The 23773-nt window shown below is 44.1% G+C and overlaps 2 protein-coding genes across 2 annotated transcripts; one reads left to right on the top strand and one right to left on the bottom strand.

Annotated features, from left to right (window-relative positions):
• Positions 1-981: 981 nt before the first annotated feature.
• shld2 (shieldin complex subunit 2) lies at positions 982-10226 on the top strand. The gene is made up of 10 exons (XM_056396066.1): positions 982-1144; positions 2150-2784; positions 3541-3691; positions 3789-3890; positions 3976-4170; positions 4336-4482; positions 4569-4778; positions 6769-7012; positions 7670-7785; positions 8962-10226. Exons 1-10 carry the CDS (start codon positions 982-984, stop codon positions 9132-9134), a joined length of 2136 nt encoding a protein of 711 aa, XP_056252041.1. The 3' UTR covers positions 9135-10226.
• A 131-nt stretch (positions 10227-10357) lies between these two features.
• Positions 10358-16335, bottom strand: LOC130181158 (circumsporozoite protein-like). Its single transcript, XM_056395006.1, has 5 exons — positions 16141-16335; positions 14805-15155; positions 13097-14345; positions 10916-11386; positions 10358-10773 (listed from the first exon to the last, which is right to left on the bottom strand). Exons 3-5 carry the CDS (start codon positions 13131-13133, stop codon positions 10727-10729), a joined length of 555 nt encoding a protein of 184 aa, XP_056250981.1. The 5' UTR covers positions 13134-14345; positions 14805-15155; positions 16141-16335; the 3' UTR covers positions 10358-10726.
• Positions 16336-23773: the final 7438 nt, after the last annotated feature.

The raw sequence follows: 23773 nt of genomic DNA, 5'->3' as shown, positions 1-23773 counted from the left end.
TTTAAAATGACAAATGAGGTTTAGTCAGAGTAGATCAACAGATCACAGCCTTTCAGAATAAGAGTCTGTGCACCCACCTGACCAACAGTCCCACCCAGGGGCGACCCCTTCAGAGGTCACAGACATCACAAACAAGTCTCTTGTTTCATAGTCCGTCGTAAAGCATTGCATCATCCTTCTTGTGTCCTGTAATATGTTTTTTTTTTTTTTAAATCTCAGCAAATATAAGAGAATACATAAAGTATATGTAGAAGCAAAACAGGAAAGTTAAAAAGTCCCAAAAAGAGAAAAATAAATAACAAATAAATAAATAAATTATATTAAGGAGAAAGAGGAATTTTAAATTAAGGGTTTATAAATGTCTGTATCAAGCTGGCAGTATTCACAGATTGATTATTGTCAATTAATTTCACAGTTTCAGTCAAGTTTTGTGATTCAGTGATGACAGTAGTTCACAGGGGAGATTTACCAACTATAGATCGACGTAAATGAAACTTTCCTAATAAGATCAAAAGATTCACTGTCTGTTGTAATTTTTGGTTTTGACTCTGGTACAATAAGATCATACCTTTCTCTACTGAACTGACTGTTCGTTTGATTACAAAGTATTTCCTGAAGGATCTTAAAATATTTCCAGAAATAACATTTGAAGTAAATGATGTTGGATTGAGGGGAAGGAAGGATGAAGGGAAGGAAAGAAGATGGCCGTTTGTGTTCAGGTCAGGAAAATGTTGATGTGTTGACCAGAAGACGATCACTACTGCGGCTTCTTTCACTCCATTTTCTTTTCAGTGTCAGTGGTTTTGTCTGTGAAGTGTCAGATAATAGTGAAAAATATTCTCCATAATTCTCTACAGTGTGTTTGGACAGAGCCAGGCTAACTGTCTCCCCCTGTTCCCAGTCTTTATGCTAAGCTAAGCTAACCAGATGGAGGCTCATATTAAAATAAAATCCTATCATCCTGCTGTGATTTGTCTCAGCATGTGCGAGCGGCCGAAGATCCACGTCTTCCTGGGGGCTCCCCCTCCCTCCTCTGGCCCGGCCTCAGTGTCTGAAGTTGGGGCCGAGAGTGTGGACCGGCCCCCTGCTGGGTGGGGACACCTGGAGCTCACCTGGACGGACGGACACCTGAGGCCTGCAGCAGGTGAGGCGTTCAGGGAGCTGACAAGAAGGTCTGAGAACTTCCTGCTGGTAGATGTTATTTATATATATTTATATAACCTTTGATTATTATTTTTAAGTGAAATTAATCACCTCCTAGAGAATTGATCAGAGCAACATTATATGTGGTCAGTCTCATGCTCAGACCTTTACGATGTTAAATTGCAAAGTTTTTGAGTTTTCGTTGGAGGACCCGCCCGTGGCGGCGTGGCAAATTTTGAAACAGGAAGTTGTGGTAGCTCCATTATACATTGTCCAATCCGCCTCAAACTTAACCAGAAAACACGTAAAACTTTTATGATGCTTCACTGTGAAAATTGTGAGTTTCCATTGAACGCCATGGCTCTGGTGGCCCAGCGAATTTCTATATTTCGCCATAAAACAGGAAGTTGCTGTAACTCAAATATACATTCTTCAATGTTCCCCAAATTTCACTTTTTTGATGATTGTCTCACTGAAAACAACTGTGTACTAATGTGAAGTCATAGTCACAGCGCCACCTTCTGAAAACAGGAAGCAACTCTTCATCATCAATCATGCAAAGAAACCTGGATTACATGTTAGAGCAGGAAGTCTTCACCTGTGAGGGCGGCGTCCACCGGTCACTACGATGCACGGTCCACTCAACGCTGCTTTCAGCTTTAATTATATTTAATCTGAGCATCAAACTCTGATCAATAAGATGTCAAATGTTTAAGCTGTGTCTTTCACTAAAAGGAAGTGAAAAAAAACCAAATAATTTGCTGATTTTTCAGATGAGGCAGGAAACCAATCAAGAAGGTCAAGAGAGGAGGGAGGAGCCAGCGGGGGGGACGCTACACCTGATCGAGCTACGCTGGATTTACATGATCAAACAAACACTCATCAGGGCTCCGCCCCCTCTGAAGCTGATTGGACCACAGAAGCATCACAAGCAGATACCTACTGCAATGATCACAAACCTGCACAGAGTCCTGAGGAACCGCGTCCTGAGGAACCCGGTCCTGAGGAACCCGTCCTGAGGAACCCGGTCCTGAGGAACCCGGTCCTGAGGAGGAGGATCAGTGTTCGGCCTCAGTTCATCAGTACCTGGACAGCTGTTTCCCAGCAGCTCAACCTGGACCTGAACCTCGGCCTCCAGCTGTCCCTCCTCTGTGCCCCAGGACTCAGTACCTCACCACCTGGACTCTGAGTCAGGCCTTAATCCTGAGAGGCAGGCACAGCAGCCAATCAGCAACCAGTCCTGAGAAAACCCCGCCTCCTCGAACCCCACCCTCCACCTCCTCCGGCACCCCGGAGCTCTTCAGCCCCGTGACCCCGTCACCCGGAGCCTCCGCCGAGCTCTTCAGCCAACCCTGCTCTACCCCAAGGGTGGAGGAGGGGGGCGTGGTCCTCCAGCCCACCACAGAGGGGGTGCTTTGCTCCCAGGAGGCCGAGTCCACGACCGCCCTCGACTCCCCCGCCAAGCCCCCCGATTCCAAGAGAGCTCGGGTCTCTGAGGAGTCCAGGACCGAGGTCCCATCAAACAGCTCCACAGGAGGACTCCAGGGTCCCACCACACCCCTGGTCCGGTGCCACACACCCAGGGTGAGGTACTCGGTCCTGGTGGCGGTGGTTCATCCCTGTCACCTGAAGGAGGTCCAGGTGAGATGTGACAGTCTCAGTCTTCTTCTATGACCTGAATCTAATTAAAAATCAATCAGCTACCAAAGTGGTAAACAATAAAATAAATGAGTAAGTATAAGTAAGGAAAAACATAAGTCCCTTTAACCAAGGCTCAGCTTTAGGTTTGGAGCGTCTGGTTTTTAATAGAGCCACAGTGTCCAAGATGTTTTGGCAAGTGGAGTGAAACCTGGAGATCAACTCCTCGGTGTCAGAACACACGGAGTTATTATCGGAAGCAGCCGAGAACCGAACAGCAGTGGAAGGGTTAAAGGTACGACAGCGCCGAGCAGGACCAGGGAAGACACATCTCAAATAGGACAGACAGACATATGATCCGAAAACACCTCATCACAAATTTACAGGTTAGAAACAGATGAACCACATGATAAAACAAGATCAGGCGTGTGACTCGTCACAGACGGCGAGAGATTAGAAGAATCAATGAGATTTAAGAAACAGCTTGTTAGGACGACAGACAGGGATATTCTGGTGACGGGAGCTGCTTACACTTAAACTTTCTCTTATAACCAGTACAATCGTACAATCAGGCGGTAACAGTAGAGAGAAAGCGCTGGACTCACCGACCGTCAGCCAGGTCTCAGTCACACAGAGGACATCCAGTCCGAGCCTGTCCTTTGTTGGCGATCTAGCATTTAGCAGGAGGCGGGGCCGGGGGGCGGGGCCGCAGGTTCGGAGGGGGCTTCACGTCATGTGTTTGACTCGTTTGGGTTACAGGTGAAGTCCGGGCCGTCGGCGGGGACGTCTGTTCCTCTGGCGTCCATCGTGGTTATTGACCAATCAGACGTGGAGATGAAGGTGGTGCTGTGGCGGCGGGCAGCGTTCTGGGTGCTGACCGTGAGTCCTGGAGACATTCTGCTCATCACAGGTACAAACACATTTAGAAACCGTCATTAACATACCAGGAAGTGATGTCATGGAGGTGACGTAAGCACACGCAGGTCTGAGGAGTTGTCTGTGATCAGGACTGCAGGTGAACGAGAACAGGTGGAGTGGAGAGACGGTGCTGCAGTCGACCTTCAGCAGTAAACTGCTCAGCCTCGGACAGGTGACTGCCTCATCACCAGGTACACCTGAGCCCCGCCCCCTGCAGCCAATCAGCAGCCTCCACAGCTGAAGCTCCTCCCAGCCTCTGACTCTCTCTCTCTTTAGTTCCTCAGCATGTCAGTGCTCGCTCTCTCAGCTCTCTGTTTGGATTTCTGCGGGAGCGGCGTCCCCTGCTTCTGTCTCTGCCCCGCCGCCCCCCCCAGGACCTGAGACGCCTCCCCTACGCCGCCCTGAGGTCACTGCGGGTCAACATGCTGGTTCACGCCCTGCTGCGTGTCACACACACACACCTTAGCTCAGGTGAGTCTGTGACACACACTCACCTCAGCTGTGCCTTCAACTCACAGTCTGACATGATGTGTGTGTGTGTGTGTGTGTGTGTGTGTGTGTGTGTGTGTGTGTGTGTGTGTGTGTGTGTGTGTGTGTGTGTGTGTGTGTATGTGTGTGTGTGTGTGTGTGTCTCAGCGTGGCGCAGTGAGGCGGAGTCTCGCTGCAAGTCGGCGGTTCAGCTGAAGGCTGTTGTGACTGTGGAGCAGCCGGACGGTCAGCAGAGGGCGCTGCTGCTGTGGGGGGGGGCTGTGGACTGGCTGCCTCGCTTCAACAGAGACAGAGGTACACACACACGCACGCACACACACACACACACACACGCACACACACACACACACACTAACCTGCAGCTCCTCTGTCTCCCTCAGCGGTGGTCTGGGATTTCCACATCCTCCTGGTGAGGGAGGGTTTGACCTCTGACCTCCCTGAGCTGCACTCCACCCCCTGGAGCTCCGTCCGGCCCCTGGACCCCACAGACCGCCGGGCGCAGGACTTCCTCCCAACACGACGCCACCAGACAGGAAGCAGCAGCAGCGTGGAGCTGGACCTGGACACGCTGCTGTCCCAGAGACACAGTGGTGAGTCTCTGATGGTTCACCTGGTCTCTGGTGGTTCACCTGGTCTCTGATGGTTCACCTGGTCTCTGATGGTTCACCTGGTCTCTGACGGTTCACCTGGTCTCTGACGGTTCACCTGGTCTCTGGCGGTTCACCTGGTCTCTGGTGGTTCACCTGGTCTCTGGTGGTTCACCTGGTCTATAATCTGGTCTCTGACGGTTCACCTGGTCTATAATCTGGTCTCTGGTGGTTCACCTGGTCTCTGATGGTTCACCTGGTCTTTGATGGTTCACCTGGTCTCTGATGGTTCACCTCTCTCTGACGGTTCACCTGGTCTCTGACGGTTCACCTGGTCTCTGACGGTTCACCTGGTCTTTGATGGTTCACCTGGTCTATGACGGTTCACCTAGTCTTTGATGGTTCACCTCTCTCTGACGGTTCAGCTGGTCTTTGATGGTTCACCTGGTCTATGACGGTTCACCTGGTCTCTGACGGTTCACCTGGTCTCTGACGGTTCACCTGGTCTATGACGGTTCACCTGGCCTTTGATGGTTCACCTGGTCTCTGACGGTTCACCTGGTCTTTGACGGTTCACCTGGTCTATGACGGTTCACCTGGTCTTTGATGGTTCACCTGGTCTATGACGGTTCACCTGGTCTTTGACGGTTCACCTGGTCTATGACGGTTCACCTGGTCTATGACGGTTCACCTGGTCTTTAATCTGGTCTCTGACGGTTCACCTGGTCTATAATCTGGTCTCTGGTGGTTCACCTGGTCTCTGACAATCACCTGGTCTCTGATGGTTCACCTGGTCTTTGATGGTTCACCTGGTCTGTGATGGTTCACCTCTCTCTGATGGTTCACCTGGTCTCTGGTGGTTCACCTAGTCTTTGATAGTTCACCTGGTCTCTGACGGTTCACCTGGTCTCTGATGGTTCACCTCTCTCTGACGGTTCACCTGGTCTTTGATGGTTCACCTGGTCTTTGATGGTTCACCTGGTCTCTGGTGGTTCACCTGGTCTTTGATGGTTCACCTGGTCTATGACGGTTCACCTGGTCTCTGGTGGTTCACCTGGTCTTTGATGGTTCACCTGGTCTATGATGGTTCACCTGGTCTCCGACGGTTCACCTGGTCTTTGATGGTTCACCTGGTCTTTGATGGTTCACCTGGTCTACGATGGTTCACCTGGTCTCTGACGGTTCACCTGGTCTTTGATGGTTCACCTGGTCTCTGACGGTTCACCTGGTCTTTGATGGTTCACCTGGTCTATGACGGTTCACCTGGTCTCTGATGGTTCACCTGGTCTTTGATGGTTCACCTGGTCTCTGATGGTTCACCTCTCTCTGACGGTTCACCTGGTCTCTGGTGGTTCACCTGGTCTTTAATCTGGTCTCTGATGGTTCACCTCTCTCTGACGGTTCACCTGGTCTCTGGTGGTTCACCTGGTCTTTAATCTGGTCTCTGATGGTTCACCTGGTCTTTGATGGTTCACCTGGTCTCTGATGGTTCACCTCTCTCTGACGGTTCACCTGGTCTCTGACGGTTCACCTGGTCTCTGACGGTTCACCTGGTCTATGACGGTTCACCTGGTCTCTGATGGTTCACCTCTCTCTGACGGTTCACCTGGTCTTTGATGGTTCACCTGGTCTATGACGGTTCACCTGGTCTTTGATGGTTCACCTGGTCTATGACGGTTCACCTGGTCTCTGGTGGTTCACCTGGTCTTTAATCTGGTCTCTGATGACCTGAACTGTCGATGCTCACGACCTTCCAGTCGTGGTTCTTCCTGGTCAGACACTTTTTGAACATGTGACAATATTTAAAAACGTTTGTAATTTTCTGTGTTCACACTTTTTTGAGAGTTGAAGGATTTCAGTCTGAACCTGAACAACTGCTTCATGTTTGTTTATTGATTATTGATTATTGACCAGCTAAAATCATCTGATTTAAATCGTCAGACCTAAAACGGAGGGATGTACAGGTGTGATTTCTCCTCCTCTCCTCCACCAGGTGATGTGGAGCTCAGAGTCCAGGTCACCTCCTTCCACTTCCAGGATGCTCCGTCCTCCCAGAATGCACCTCAGCCGGTCCTGGACAGCTCCACGCCGCTGGACGGTGTCCTGGAGGCGCTGAGCGGTGACGTCACCTACACCGGCTGCGGGCGCTGCTGCGCTGAGCTTGAGACCGACGCCAACGGCATCTATGGCCCCTGTTACCCCTGCCTGCCCCACACCGCCATACGCCGCTACTACAGGTACGACCGCCATCACCATGGTGATTATCACTTTGATATTGATACATCAGAAACCAAGTCACAGTTTAATGTTGATGGAGGTTTCTGCTGAGTATTTCTTGGTGATGCGTTCAAGGACCTTGTTTTATTCAGTAGCAGCCAGAAGTCAGTCCGGTCATGTGTGGAGTTTCACCAGATCATGTTCGGATTAATCAATAACCAGAATGGTTTTATGTTGATCAACTAATCACTGGATCAATACAGTCCAACAGTAACTATGAAAACAGAGTTTATTAATTAGACTGCTCTACATTCATAAAGATATTAAAGTTCTTATATTTACAGTTTCTCATTCATTCATGATTCAGATGATTATTTATATACTTATTCATTTATTTAATATTATTTATTATTGATTTGAAGGTGAAGGACTTCGTGCTGAGTTCACTTCTGATAAAATAATAAATTGATCATTTTTTCATTCATTCATTTTGTGTGTTCAGACACATTAGTATCAGAGTCAGTGTTAAAGGAGCTGTCAATCATTGTGGGAGTGACAGGATCATCCAATCATGTGGTTTGATCTCTGCTGGGGGGCGGGGCTACACCTGCCTCTTTTCTCACATTTGGATAAGATAAACGTGTGTGTGTGTGTGTGTGTGTGTGTGTGTAATTCAGGCCAGGTGTGCTGACTGTGAGTGGGCAGGGCAGCAGTCAGGTGTGTGTCCAGGTTCCTCCTCTTCCTCTGCTGAAGATCCTCGATGCTCCACCTGATAAACTGCACAGGATCTCAGGTGAGAATCAGGCGACGGGATCCAAACACATACGAGGTTTTGTTTCCTCTCGCTCGGGCGCCCAAACAAGCTCCTCTGATTGGCCTAAAGTTCTCCAATCTGTGAACAGTGCCCGCCCCTTTTCCACATTCACAGACGTGGAAAAGTCAGAGCAGAACTTTTCATGTCAGACTCGAAGCTGAAGTTTCCAGTTACTGAGTTTGTGCCACAAATATATGTTAAATATTATAAATACAGATGTTCAGCTTTCGTTATATGAATTCACATACTGATTTACAGATGTGCAAATTCTGTCTTGAGTTTCTTCATTTGAGATTCATGAAACAGGAATTGAGCAGCTGAACAATCTGAGCCTTAAACAGCACAGACTCACTGCTGCCACCTGCTGGAGCACCAACAACATGTCTTTCATCACAGCTTGAGCCAATCCCAGCTGACACAGGGCGAGGGCGGCGTCTGTCACAGGTCTGGGTTTGAACCCAGAACCTTCCCGCTGTGAGGCATCAGGGCAAACCACTTTACCACCCTGCCAGATGAAACTGTTTGAGAATGAATTATATTTTAACGATGTTCACGTTATTGTGATGAATCTTCCACGTGTTCATATGACACTTTACATGTTGTTTATTACATCGGGTTTTTGAGTTGTCAGATAATAATTAGAGACAGAATCTGATTCTGCCCCATGAAAGATTCTGGTCTTACACCGTGAACCGAGCTTCCAAAAACCTGTACAAATTAAAATGAGAAAACAAATATATATAGTTCTGATTAGTCACAGATAAACTGTAGATATAATAAATAATAAATAACTATAATAGAAGTGTGTTCATATAAATACTGAACAGACGTGCAGCTCCTCGTCCTGGATAAATGTGATAATATGTCCAGTGAAACCCTCTGCTCACCTGTACAGGTGTTTCAGGTATTCAGACTGAAGGTGTGTGATGATGTGATGTAACTGAACTAACAGCAGAGTTCCTGTTCACTCTCACTGTTGCTTTGTGGGTAATTGTGGATAAAAGTTCAGTATTTGATCTGATTAAATTCCACATTAGCTGTGTATAAATACAACAGAGTGTTTCCTTATATTCACCATCATCACCTTATTGATTTATCAGTAATCTCAGCTGATCAATAAAGATGGAGGAGCGTTGCTGACTGTCTGTCTCTCAGCTCCAGGCTCGCAGGTGAAGCACATCCAGGTGGCAGCAGAGAGGATCCAGAACTTCCTCTCCCTCCCGAGGAAAACCTTCATCATCACCATCCGGAGCCACTTCCTGTGCGACGAGAACAGCGTTCCCCTGTATCAGGACTTCACTCTGCTGGACTTTCAGTTCTCCAGCTGATGGACTGAGTTCTTTCTTCAGCATCTCCAAGACCAGGAACAGCAGAGCAGCAGCGTCATGATGAGAGCTAATGATAGCATGTTCGGCTGACTAGCTTTACTGTTACAGTAGCAACTACAGAGGCCAAAGAGAGTTACATGAGCTACATACGTTAGCTTGTTAGATTAAGGTGAGTAGTGCGCAGTGTTTTCAACCAGCTCCTGTTAGCTTGATCACTGTTAGCTCGATCGGTGTTAGCTTGATCACTGTTAGCTCAATCACTGCTAGCTCAATCGGTGTTAGCTTGATCACTGTTAGCTCGATCGGTGTTAGCTTGATCACTGTTAGCTCAATCTGTGTTAGCTTGATCACTGTTAGCTCAATCGGTGTTAGCTTGATCACTGTTAGCTTGATCACTGTTAGCTCAATCTGTGTTAGCTTGATCACTGTTAGCTCGATCAATGTTAGCTCGATCGGTGTTAGCTTGATCGGTGTTAGCTTGATCACTATTAGCTCGATCAGTTTTAGCCTGATCAGTGTTAGCTTGATCAGTGTTAGCTTGATCAGTGTTAGCTTGATCAGTGTTAGCTTGATCAGTGTTAGCTTGATCAGTGTTAGCTTGATCAGTGTTAGCTTGATCAGTTTTAGCCTGATCAGTGTTAGCTTGATCAGTGTTAGCTTGATCAGTGTTAGCTTGATCAGTGTTAGCTTGATCAGTGTTAGTTTGATCAGTGTTAGCTTGATCAGTGTTAGTTTGATCAGTGTTAGCTTGATCAGTGTTAGCCTGATCAGTGTTAGCTTGATCAGTGTTAGCTTGATCAGTTAGCTAGATGACAGTCGTCATTTCAGTAAAATTGAAGGTCGTTGACCTGAAATGAGAAGCTGCTTTGATCTGAAGTCAGAGACACTGTTGTAAAATCGATTATAGATTATAGATTGTGCCTGATTCATAGTGACAGTCATGTGACAGCTCAAGAAGTTTTTCTTGTGTAAATGAATCTGAACGGATGAATCTGTGATTTCACAGTTTCATAAAACCATTGTGACAACATGAACGTGTCACATAAATACAACAGAAAGTCGTTTATTGATAAAAAAATGTTAATCATTTCATACTGAATGTCCCTTTGTTGCTGTGACCAACATTGCTAACATTAGCTTCTGGCTGCACGTCAACATTGCTAACGTTAGCATTTGTTATGAGACGATTTAAGCAGCACACTCGTCTTCTTCTCTTTTGCTTTTTTTTTCCAAACATTTTTTAGCTTTTTAAATTCTTCAGAGTGTAAACAGAGAGAAAAATGACGTCACAATGTCAACGCAGTTTCCCAGCAACACAATATCATCAACGACATCACACTATCAAAAGCGTTTTTGACAAAAACTCTTTATTATAAATCATTTATCACAGTTAGAAATTCATCAAAACTACTTGTTGATCTAATTCAATCATTTTACCTCCCACTTTTGATTTGTTGCTTAATTAATATTCAGTAAAAACACAATACAAGTGTTTCCCTCCACATTTAGCCAGCTGAGGTCTGGTCCCAGACCAGGATCTGGATCCAGGTTGCTGTCAGGGGTCAGGATGTGGTTTTCTGGTGTCTGTTACTTCACTTAGACGTTTCTTTGGCCACATCGATCAGATCCTTCAGCAGCTCTGAAGAACAAACGACAGTTAGAGGAAGAATTCATTCAAACTGAAGGAAGAAGAGAAAAACATCTTCTAAAGTAACTTCTGATGTTTTTGCTTTCGACCAGTTTCTCTGTTCAGGGCAGTTTGTGCAGCCTGATGTTCATACCTCCATCATTTACAGCTTCACCTCCTCCTGTGTTTCCTCCTCCTCCTCCAGCAGCACCTCCTCCTGTGTTTCCTCCTCCTCCTCCAGCAGCACCTCCTCCTGTGTTTCCTCCTCCTCCTCCAGCAGCACCTCCTCCCTCCCGCTCACTGAAGAGACCCATAAATCCTGATTTCTTCTGCTCGTCCCCAAACACATCTGAGATGAACGCTGCCTTTCCTTCTTTCTTTCCTTCCTCTTTTTTCTTGTCGTCTCCGAATGAGAACAGTCCGCCCTCGTCCTCGTCCTCGTCCTCGTCCTCGTCCTTGTCGCCAAAGACATCTGAGATCAATCCTTCTATTCCTTCTTTCTTTCCCTCATTCTTCTCTTTGTCCTTGTCGCCTCCAAAAAAGGAGAAGATGCCTCCTCCTTCTTTGTCCTTTTCCTCGTCACTGATGCTCAGAGCGTTTTTCACGGCGTCCTCCAGCTTGTCTCCTGAGCAGACAAACAGCATCACTCAGTCACTTCACTGTTTCAAACCAAAACCGTGTTTGTTTCATTTAACCTGCTGTCGGACCCAGAGGGGTGGGGTTTATTTTATCACTCAGATACAGGCTGAGAAATATTCTCATCGCTCATTTATTTTCATCAATAATTCACTTTGAAATGTGACTTTTCTGTGTGTTAGCTAGTTGCTAGCTGTTAGCTGCTGGCTGCTAGCTGTTAGCTGCTAGCTGCTTCTAGCTGCTAGCTGCTAGCTGCTGCTAACTGTTAGCTGCTAGCTGCTAGCTGTTAGCTGCTGGCTGTGTGGCTCTGTAGGAACGACTGAAACTTCAGCAACCCCTGGATGGTGCGTTCATGTTCCCCTGAGGATGAACTGAAACGCTCCTGGATGAATCATCAGCACCAAGTGAAAATATATAAAAATTAATTTACTTTATGTTTATAAAAACTAGATGTTCACTGCGACTCCCAGGATGCATTTCAGTAAGAATTGTCCAATCACAGAGCTTATCATTCTGAGGTCTCCTGCAGGAGTGGGATGTGTGCAGCTGTTTAATATCAGATAAAATTAAAAAGCAAAAGCACTCGGAGAATGTTAATTATGAATAATTAGTTATTAATGGTCCATGTAAATAAAATAGTCTAAATAAGGAAAGAAGAAGAAGGTGAGACTGATGAGCAGAACATGAGAAGATTCTTATTGACAGACTGATGAAGAGTCAAGTTGAATAAAATGAATTCAAACTGAAATATTTGGCACTAAAATGACTCTGAACCCTCGGAAACATCCTGATCATCTGAAAGGAAGTTTTCTCCGTCTCTGAAAATGTTGCACATCAAGTTTCTGGCCAATAAATAGCTCGGGCCGGTTCAACAAGAGTGTGACATCAGCAGTGAAATTATACCTGCGAAACCTCAGGATTAAACTAAAGGAAACGTGACAGATGTGGTCAGTGTTCACACATCTGTCCAGGTAACAGCTGAAACACAGTCCATGTATAAAGGGAGGATTCAGACCCAATGTTTTAATTTAGATCAGTTAAATTTAAATCAGCATTCACATCATATTCTGTGGACTTCTTTATGTAACAGCTGCGTTCACTCAATAATATATAATCAATAAAAAATAAAAACAAACTCTCCTCTTGTCTTAACAATTGACACTCTATATAGAATGGAGTTTATTAATTATAATGAGACCAAATAAGAGTGTGTATAAGTGTATAAGAATTGACTTCAATTCTTTTTACAATTCCTGTTTTGAATTTCTCTTAAAATATGAAAAGAAGGAAATGCTTAATAACTTTTCCTGACATCACTGATCCTCCATACAAAACATTCTTTGCCATAAACAAACTGAGATTCACTTACTGTTCTGTTTCTGTGGATATGAGGAGTTTAGGATCCAGTCAACTTGTTTTTGAAATGATCTTTTGTATTTGGACTTTCTCCTCGTCCCAGAACTTTTGAATCTTTTTACGTTTCCAAACCGTGAAACAGTGATTTCTTAGTTTCTGTACATGTTGTGCATCTGTCTATTTCACAAACTATTTGTACTGTTTTAGTTTAAGGTCTGTATTTACAGACTCTAGACTAAAGCTCCTTTCCACAGTAACTTCAGAGTGATTCGTTTGTTCAGTTCATTCACGCAGAGAAACAGAGTTTAAACCTGAGAATAAAAACAGACGGTGTGTTACTCACCCACGTCGTCCTTGAACGCGTCTCTGAACACGTCCATCTCTGTGGATCTGTCTGAGTCTCTGCTGCTGATTCTGTCCGTCAGCTGTTTGACGGTCAGGTGTCTCAGACAGGACCGACCTGCTCCACCTGCTCAGACCTGTGGGGGTGGACACCTGCTCGTCTTCACCTGTCCTGACCCATCCACAGTCAGAGAGCTGATGCTTCAGTTCAAACTCTCTTTAATTAATGCTGAAGTTACACTCTTTGTTTCTATTTTAATTACAGGTTCAATTCTTTCATTTACTTTGAGAATATTTTAGAGATATTTGACTCATTTCTTTATTTCTTTATTTAAGTTTTGAGAATAATATTTGCACTTTACTCACAACAAAGTCATAAATAAATCTCATGATCATGATCCATCTCTAATGTATACACATGAATATGTACATATATACACAGTATATACTGTACATATGTATACATGTATACATATGTACAGTATGTGTATACATGTAGCCCTGCTGCGTTTCACTATTGGTATTTACACCAGTGACATCATCATTTCACATTATAAATATAGTATTTTATCAATATGAAATCAAACTCATTTATTTAATCACCAATTAAAAACATATCCATGTTTCTTCATGTGAGATTCACTAAAAACACATTTTAATACATCATTTACATGTTGCCTCTGGATTTAGTGAATGAAGTCAATGTGACATAAATGTTTTATGATATATAATAATGATGTGAAACCGAACAGCACTAATGTAAATACAGCGTTATGTGTTATATAAGAATAATAAAGTATATATCTATATAAGATGCTGGTGTACTTTGGGGCCTGTAGTTCTTTGTCTTTTGTCTTTTTTCTTTTTTAAATGTTTCATACATAACAAATGAATAAATACAGTATTTTACAGCTGTTACTGTGTTCCAGCTCCAATCACATAGAAACACAACAGATACACGTTCAGAAACTCTTCAACATCCTGGGAAATATGAAGTTCCTGTAAATACAAGGTAAGATCAAGGTGAATATGAAATAATATTAACTCCTGTGTGTGTCCAGTTTATAAGCTTCTCTGAGATTTCACAGGATGGCCGAGCTTCCAGGGTGAGCTGTGATTTCTCTTAACGCTGTGTGACGGCGGCGCTCAGGTCCCAGACCGGCAGCTGGACTGATGCTGATCCTGGTCTCTGGCGTCTCAGTTCCCTTTAGACGTCTCTGCAGCGACATCCATCAGATCACTGAGCAAATCTGAGGAGGGCAACAGGAAAGAGCAGTTACTGGAGTTCAACCAGAGATTTCTTTCTTCAGTTGATCACAACTCAGGTAATTTCCTGTTTCACAACATGAAGGTGAGTCTGTGACATCACATGACAGAAGCTGCAGCCGGAGAGCTGCCTGTTGTTGATGTTCCACCTCAGCTGGAGAGTCGGAGTCGTCACCGTCACCTGACTCATGGAGCGCACGGGTGTTCATGAGTGTCACATCAAACAGGATGGACCATCACTAAACTGACAACTGACCACCCGTCCGCACCGCCACTGTCACCACGGTGACAGTAATGACTCACGAGGTGTCCAGGTGTTAACGAAGAAGCTTTGAAGCTGAGGTGGAACATGGTCAAGAACCTGGAGGAAGTCGAGCTTCCTCCGTGAGAGATGAACACATGATGGTCTTTGTACCCGCCTCACCCCTCCATCCTTTACATACCTCCATCATTTACAGCGACACTTCCTGCCATATTTCCTCCCGCTGTTTCTCCCTCCGTTCCTCCGGCAGCGCCTCCTCCCTCCTGCTCACTGAAGAGACCTGCGAATCCTGATTTCTTTTGCTTCCTGTCGTCCTCATCGTCCTTGTCAAAGAGATTTGAGAAGAATCCTCCTTTCCCTTCGTCTTTCTTCTTGTCGTCTCCGAAGGAGAACAGTCCTCCCTTGTCCTTCTCCTTCTCTTTCTCTTTGTCCTTGTCGCCTCCAAAAAGGGAGAGGATTCCTCCTCCTTCTTTTTCCTCCTCTTTTTCTTTGATGCCCAGAGCGTTCTTCACGGCATCCTCCACCATGTCTCCTGAACAAACATGCAGCATCACTGTCAGTTCACTGTTTCATATGGAAACCATGTTCGTTTCATTTAACCTGCTGTCAGCACCAGAGGGGTGGGGTTTATTTCACAGGGCAGAGATGAGAAAAAATATTTATTCACTTTACAATAAACAGCACCTCCCTGTGTCCAGTGATCTGCTTCCATGTCTTCTCATATCACCACTATGCAGACGACACCTGACTCTACCTGTGGTTCCTCCAGACGACCTCATCCTTCACCTACACCTCTCTCAGACTGAAGTCTACTCATCCAGCCAATCAGTGTCTCAACATCAACATCACCTCTTCATCTTTCACCTCAGCCAAGGTCAAAGAAACCTGGTGTCATGCTTGATGACCAGCTGTCCTTCACTGACTGACTCAGTCCTCCGGCCCGGTCCCGATCCGGACCACGGTTCTGTCTCACCTCCCTTCACTCACAGTGAAACGCTTACAGACGGTCCAGACTGCAGCAGTCCGTCTGACCTCATGACACTCTGCTGCTCACTGGTCTCCACGGTCGACCTATGACCCCCTGAACCAGGGTCAGTCTCTAATGCTGCTTCACAGAGACTTCCTGCCCTGAACTCAGTCACATGAGTAAATGTAAATATAAATGTAAATGTAGTAAAAGTTTGCCTGGAGCTCCGATCACCACCTCACCTGTCTGACTCATAACATCCAAACCTTGAGACTGGGCTGTTTGAAAACCTTGTATATCCACTTTTAATGGTTTAAATGGTAAATTATATTTATTATCCTTTTGACGCGTGTGTGTGTGTGAACATACAGGAAGTGTTCCTCATGGATTTCAACTGCTACAAATAAAATGCTAAAAGTAAGAAATGAACATAACAGCACAGAGAGAGAGACTCTGACTCTTCTCTTCTTCCTCTCAGCGTCTGCACTTTATCAAAGATCAAGCCCCCCCCACCCCCCACCCCCCACCCCCCACCCCATTTCCTACTCACCCACTTTCTCCCCGACCATTTGTGCTAGTTTATTCATCTCTGCTGGTCTGTTGTTCTGTCTGTTGTTCTGTCTGTTGTGTGTCTGTTCTGGCAGGTGGAGGTGAGACTGAGGCTGTTGTCGTCTCTCAGGTCTCTTCCTATTGGCTGTTGAAGTGCAGGTGTGTCTGCAGACAGGACCAACCTGTTCCACCACTACGCTCTGCTTTTACTTCCATCGAGAGCCACAATGAAACTTATACAACAAAATCTATCTATCTATCTATCTATCTATCTATCTATCTATCTATCTATCTATCTATCTATCTATCTATCTATCTATCTATCTATCTATCTATCTATCTATATATCTATCTATCTAATGGCTGCAGGTGTGTGTTGCTGCAGTGTACATTCAGGGCAGTTTAGGGCAGATTAGTCATGTTGCACTGAGACAAAGAGAATAATGGCATCTTTGTGTTAGTGGAGTCTCTCCTCCCGTGTGACTCACTGAGACGCTCCACCCGCTCCACCCGCTCCACCCCAGGGTTTAAGTCCTACCTGTTTTTACTTACAATTAATCCTAAAATGATACGAGATACAAATGAAGCATCTCTTAGATTCACTGTTGACACTGGAAAAAGTTAATTTGATTTTTTTGTCAACTGTTTTTTATATATCATAGTATTTTTAATATATTTATCGAGAAGTATCAGTATCAGATTTTAATATTGTTCAATGAGCCAACAGGTAAAACTCCTGAGTAAAAACAAAGATGGCGTCTGTTATAGAAGCTAATATCAAAATAACAGACTGACTAAACCACCACGGACACACAGAGACTGTTAACATGAAATAATAAACTTATATTTCTACTTATATATTGATGTCAAAATGTTTCTCTACAACACCTGATGCTCCACTGTCTCACTGCTCATGACTGAGCTCCAGAGTTTATAACATTAGATCATATATGAAGTTTTATATTGGTGATGAAATGTCAAGCTAACACTGGAGATGAAAGGGAGCTATCAGCTAGCTAGCATTAGTTAGCTAAACTGTAACTTAAGGCTTCAGTGAGGAAGTAGCTAACATTAGTTAGATGTCCCTCCAGAATAAAGCTCCAGAAATTCACTTAGAAATGTTTTAAACTGCCGATTATTCTGAATCCTCCAGTTTTTAAGTTTCCTTCAGTATCAAATGATTGACTTGACAGTTTCATGATTATCGATCCATCCTGTATCAGCTGACTACAGGAGCTACATGATGCTAAACATAATGTTAGCATAGCTACGCATAATAAGGCTACATGTGTGTGTTAATACATTTATCTGTGTCGCAACTTCATTATATTCAATTTTATTTACCAAAATGAAAATTCATATTTCAAACTTGAGACACAGTTTTTTTTAATAGTAAGTCAAGCATCTCTTTTATAATTGTACATACGTTATATTGACTGTGTCCTCGACTGAGGAAACAGTGAAAGAAGAAGAAATACAAACATTTCATCAGACTGATTTTCACTGAACGGCTAAACCAAACTGCTACTGCTGTTTTAATACATTTACAAACTACATTTTACCATATAATATCCAGTTTAATCTCTTCATAACTCTTTTATCAAGGTTAATTATTTCTATTGTCAAGAGCTTTCAGTTCATTCTCATCGTTTAAAAACAATATAGACAGGAATTTAGTGATTAATAGCTAATTAAACATTTAATCAGGACCCTCACTTAACAATTACATTATTTTGAAATTTATTCCATATTCAATCATTTTCCAGCAGTTTGGGTGGAGCTGCTCCTCTCAGGGTGGAGGTGAAGATGCTGCAGGTGGAGGTTTGATGGACTGACGCTGAAGAACCATGTCAGAACACGATCAGCAGGGTTTCTATTTAAACAATCCTCCAATTAAGTTCTTCGCATCCAGTCCTGAGAAATGACACAGAGAGAACAGTTGACGTGTTGATGTTTAACTACAAAAACGTTCATCAGAAAAAGTCTGGAAACAGATACTGGAAACTGCTGATTAAAATAATTAATTTGATGACTTCCTGACACAGAGCTGGCTCTCCTGACTTCCTGTTGTTCCTCCTCAGAAGTGGGTGGAGCTAACTGTGTTTATGTTCTTTGTGTGAACCTGTGGAGTTCGTCACGGCTCTGTTCTGGTCAGTCTACTTCACTCTCTTTAATTAATCACACTGTGTCTCTCACTGTTGTGAATGTTTATCATGTATCTGAGAAACCTGAGGAACTTTCTAATCCGTCTCCTCTGCAGTTCTTTTCAGTATCTGAAGGTCTCAGAGTTTCCTGCAGCTTGTCTTTCTGACCTCTGACCTCCATGTGTCCGTGACTTACTGACCCGGTATGGATCCATCAGGTTATCAGAACAAGGTGACCTCTTCTCTAAGGGAAGTTGTTGATGCTCTGATTCTTTTCATCATCTTTTCTTGTCTTTGATAATCGTCGTATGTTTTTATTTGCACCTTCATAAACCTGGTTTTGATCATTTAGCGTTGTTGCTCAGTGATGGTCAAACTGTATCCTGTAATATTAGAATCTGTATTGTACAGTGACCCACTCATGCCTTCACTAACCCTGCCTCCCTGTGTCAGTATTGATGTGCTGTACAAATGATTAAATTGGGAAGAACTACGCTCCTGCAGTTTCCAAGGGCCTGAAGTTGGTTTGAGGGACTTTAGAGACTCACCGCCTCCCTGTTCTTGATTGTTTCCTCCAACAAGAGACAGAGCGTCTCCGACTCCGAATCCTCCTTTGTTGTCATCTTTGTTGCCTCCAACAAGAGACAGAGCGTCTCCGACTCCGAATCCTCCTCCCTTCTCCTCCTCCTTCTTTTCTCCTCCACTCAGGACTTTACCTACCGTGTCCTCCACCAGGTCACCTGTAGAACAAACAGGTGTTAAGTGTCTCTGGGTCCAGAGAGGCAGCAGTCACAGTTGAGATTTGAAAGGTTACCAAGGAGTTGAATGGGTTGAACTGTAATAAACTGGAGACACTGTGGCACCAGCTCGTGACTGAACCTGCCCACAGCACCAGGGCGTGGATCATCAGACTCAACAAAAAATCTTCCCTGAAGCTCCAGTCACCTGATCTGACCTGAACTGTTCTGGCCCTGAAAACACAGCCCCCCCCCCCCAGGAGGTTGGCCTGATTCCTCCATGTGACTTACAAGCTGTTTCCTCTGCAGCCAACAGGACACCGCCAGCAGACGTTTCACTCAATCCACTTTAAGTCTGTCACTGATGTCCAGTTTTCACATTTAAACAACTGAGAGGGCAGGGGAGTCCTCAGCTCCAGTCAGAGTCAGAGAGTCAAAGAGTCAAAGAGTCAGAGAGTCAAAGTCTCAGAGAGTTAAAGAATCAGAGAGTCAAACTGTTAAAGAGTCAAAGAGTCAGAGAGTTAAAGAGTCAGAGAGTTAAAGAGTCAGAGAGTTAAAGAGTCAGAAGGTCAGAGAGTCAAAGAGTCAGAGAGTCAAAGAGTCAGAGAGTAAGAGAGTTAAAGAGTCAAGGAATCAGAGAGTAAGAGAATCAAAGAGTCAAAGTGTCAAAGAGTCAAAGAGACAAAGAGTCAGAGAGTCAAAGAGTCAGAGAGTCAAAGAGTCATAGAGTTAAAGAGTCAGAGAGTCAAAGAGTCAGAGAGTCAGAGAGTCAAAGAGTCAGAGAGTCAAAGAGTCATAGAGTTAAAGAGTCAGAGAGTCAAAGAGTCAGAGAGTCAAAAGGTTAAAGAGTCAGAGAGATAAAGAGGCAAACAGTCAGAGAGTCAAAGAGTCAAAGAGTCAGAGAGTCAAAGAGTCAAAGAGTCAGAGAGTCAGTCAGAATCTCTCACATCAGCCCTTTGAATACTCAATATATATAATATTCTGTATTTATCACTATATGTGCATCGTCATTATTATGTGAAATACAAAAACATCAAATGCAGCCGACGTCTTTACAGTAAAGCAGCGTCTGCTGCTGTGAAGTCAAAGGTGTCTGGTCTCTTTAAACCTGTTACAGTCGATATTTCACAGAGATATTTCACAAAAGATACTCACCCACTTTCTCCCCAGCTATTTTTGCAATGCCACCGCTACCCAGCGCTGAGGACAGGAAGTTAGACATGGCTGCTGCTGTGTTTGGACTGTGTTTGTGGATGAGGAGGTTCAGTCTTATAGAGGCAGGTGTGCTGCTCTCTTCAGGTTCCCGCCTCTCTGGTCTCGCCCTGCGGAGGAATCAGGTGCGGCTGCAGGGCGGAGCACAGGCCCGACCTGTCGCACAGGTCTGAGACGTCACTGCAGGCTCCACCCCCATGAGGAGTGTGTGTGTGTGTGTGTGTGTGTGTGTGTGTCTGTGTGTGTGTGTGTGTCTGTGTGTGTGTGTGTGTGTGTGTGTGTGTGTGTGTGTGTGTCTGTGTGTCTGTGTGTGTGTGTGTGTGTGTGTGTGTGTGTGTGTGTCTGTGTGTGTGTGTGTGTGTGTGTGTGTCTGTGTGTGTGTGTGTCTGTGTGTGTGTGTGTCTGTGTATGTGTGTGTCTGTGTGTGTTTGTGTGTGTGTGTGTGTGTGTGTGTCTGTGTGTGTGTGTGTGTGTGTGTGTGTGTGTGTGTCTGTGTGTGTGTGTGTGTGTGTGTGTGTGTCTGTGTGTGTGTGTGTCTGTGTGTGTGTGTGTGTGTGTGTCTGTGTGTGTGTGTGTCTGTGTGTGTGTCTGTGTGTGTGTGTCTGTGTGTGTGCCTGTGTGTGTGTGTGCCTGTGTGTGTGTGTGTCTGTGTGTGTGTGTGTCTGTGTGTGTGTGTCCTCCCTTTACAAGAATGTTAAGAAGGCAGCATGACAACATTCATATGAAGCTCGCTGATGCTCGTGTCAATAAACAAACATCACAGCGTTGCCCTCTGGGTACTTGTGCCTCCATCTTGTTACTAAACGATGGTTTAAAACAGTTTCCAAACCTTTTGTGGAACACACCTGCACAGCTCGGTCAGCTGATCCCAGGTGGCTCCTCATCAACATCAGCCTTCACCTCACGCTCCAGGTGTTTTCACCTGATCTCAGACTGGAGGCTGTTTCACACAGAAGTTGATGACTCATGTTTAATGAGTGAAACGAGGCTTCAATAAAACCTGCAGTGAAAAAACACTTCAACCACTGATCCGTCATTTTCTATCTGTCAGCTGATCTTCACACACACTCAGCAGCTGTGTGTGTGTGTGTGTGTGTGTGTGTGTGTGTGTGGAGGGGAGTGTGCTCTGAAAAATATTTCAGGAGATTAATGTCCCTCATTAAACTGATGTCGAGTCCTGAGCTGCCTCTGTACGAACATGCAGACACAGTCAGAGGCGGACATTTTGTTTTCAGGTCGTCCGTCTCATTTGATATCTCAGTAACACATTTAATACAAACATTCACCTGGACTCAAGGATGAACTGGTTAGAGTTTGGTGGCTGAAGGTCAAAGGTCAAGGTCAGCGTGACCTCACAAAACAGTTTTAAGCCATTACTCAAGGAGGCGGAGGGATACGACCACGAGGCGGTTGATTACATGTGAGCTAACATCACTGTGAATGTGTCAGACCTTCCTCTGCAGCAGGTCGGTAACTAATCACACCTGTTCAAGTCTGACACGTTATGGAGCCTCTGTTTTCATCTGCTCAGAGTGATGATGATGAGGATGAGGATGATGATGATGATGATGAAGATGTGGGATGAAGCTCCCTCACAGATCGCTCTCTGCAGTCAAACTGGGGCTCCTGTTTCATGGTGGCATGATGGTGTTGCTCCAGGGAAGGTGTGTGTGTGTGTGTGTGTGTGTGTGTGTGTGTGTGTGTGTGTGTGTGTGTGTGTGTGTGTGTGTGTGTGTTATGGAAACCAGCCCTGCCCAGTAGTTACTGAACATGTTGTGTCTTTGTTCGAATGTTGGTCTGACACGCGACTCCATGTGCTGAGATGCAAATACATGGAAAGTTACAGGAGACTGAAGGAACTCCTTCCATGATGATGATGATGATGGTGGGATGACAAACGACACGCTGAGCTGTTGCAACATTAGAACCTCCAGGTCACGACCCCGGGAGACAGGTAACTGTTCACACTGATGTGTTTAATATAAACGTACAGACCTGCATCATCTTCATCTTCACTTTTAACTGACTCAGTCTGTCTCTTCTTCTTCTCAGGTTTCAGTGATACCACCTGACACCAGGTGACGCTCACGCAGAGCTCTCAACAGGGTTCCCGCTCTTTTGTACGGATCATTTTCCAGGATGTTTCACGTGAAGTTTTCATATGACACACACAGTCATATGAGTCACACACACACCTGTATGTTCCTGACTGTGCAAGTCTGATTTAAAATAAGTCTATACTGATCTATGACATCATCCCTTACATCTTTAATTAAATTGATCACTAGAACTTTGTCACATGTAAATAAAATGTATCATTATCATCATCATTATTCATTTATAACCTTATGAATCACATTCACCTGCTGCCTGAACATTTCTCCTCCTGATAAATCCAGACAGAACTTCAGCTAAATGTGTCATCAGTTCATCTCACTTAAACCTCTTCATTAGAAACAGGAAGTGACATCATTAACGAGGTTAACCACACCCTCTGTGAGCTACAACAGGTAAACATGTCATATTATGGTCTGTTTCACCTGAAAAACGCAGCATTGGGTTTGAGGTGACGCTGACAAAGCAAGTATTTAGCGGCGATTGCTAACATACAGTTGGGCTCTCATTCATTGTATTGACGGTGACTTCACGTTTATCATTATCAGCTCTCAGCAATCAACCAACACACATTTGAAAACTTAAACCTTTGGCTACATGCTAAACAAGCTAGCAAGCCTCTGACCCAAACATGCTAACCCATTATTCAACAGATTAAAACAAGCTACTGAGCAGGTCAACTGTCATAAGAATACATCTGTGTGTTTATTATAGACGTGATTTTCTTTATCGTAAATAAACATCTAACAGAGAAATAATTCATAGATAAAACAACATTAGAGCAGGAGGAATAATCTAAATAAAAACATGTGCACAAATCAATTTATTACAGATACAGCCCATATAACGCTATAAAATACAATACTATATATAAATATATATATGTAATTAAAATGTATAAATAAAATACAGTACTATTACTATCTATATAGTGTACAATATACATTTTTTAATTAATTAATAAATTAAAAAAATACATTTTTACATTAATTTTTTTTCCCTGAAATGTTTTTTTTTTTTATAAATGTTTTTAAAACTTTATTTAAACATAGAACATTACATGAACCATGACATACTCAAACATGATCATAAATTATCTTACATTTTAATGTAAATTCACACCTCCTTTGATATTCCAAACTGGTTTATATCACATTTCAAAAACAAACATACAACAGATATAAGATGAAAAAAAGAATGATAAGAAAAGAAAATAAATAATAAAACAATTAAAAGTAAAATCATATAAACAAGTAAATCCATACTAATTAAATACAAGGGGTTTAGGATAGGTTAGATTTTGCTATAAATGTTTACAGTTTATTTGCATGGGGATTATTTATTTGTTTCAGACATGTTTTCAGACTATGAGGACGCTGGTGTAAAAGCAACTGACTTATTATGAATGGAATATTAAAGACCAAAT

Source organism: Seriola aureovittata, chromosome 14, assembly GCF_021018895.1.
Source record: "Seriola aureovittata isolate HTS-2021-v1 ecotype China chromosome 14, ASM2101889v1, whole genome shotgun sequence".
Lineage (NCBI taxonomy): Eukaryota > Metazoa > Chordata > Actinopteri > Carangiformes > Carangidae > Seriola > Seriola aureovittata.
Note: the sequence above shows the minus strand (reverse complement) of the source record. Positions and strands in the feature narration are given on the sequence as shown.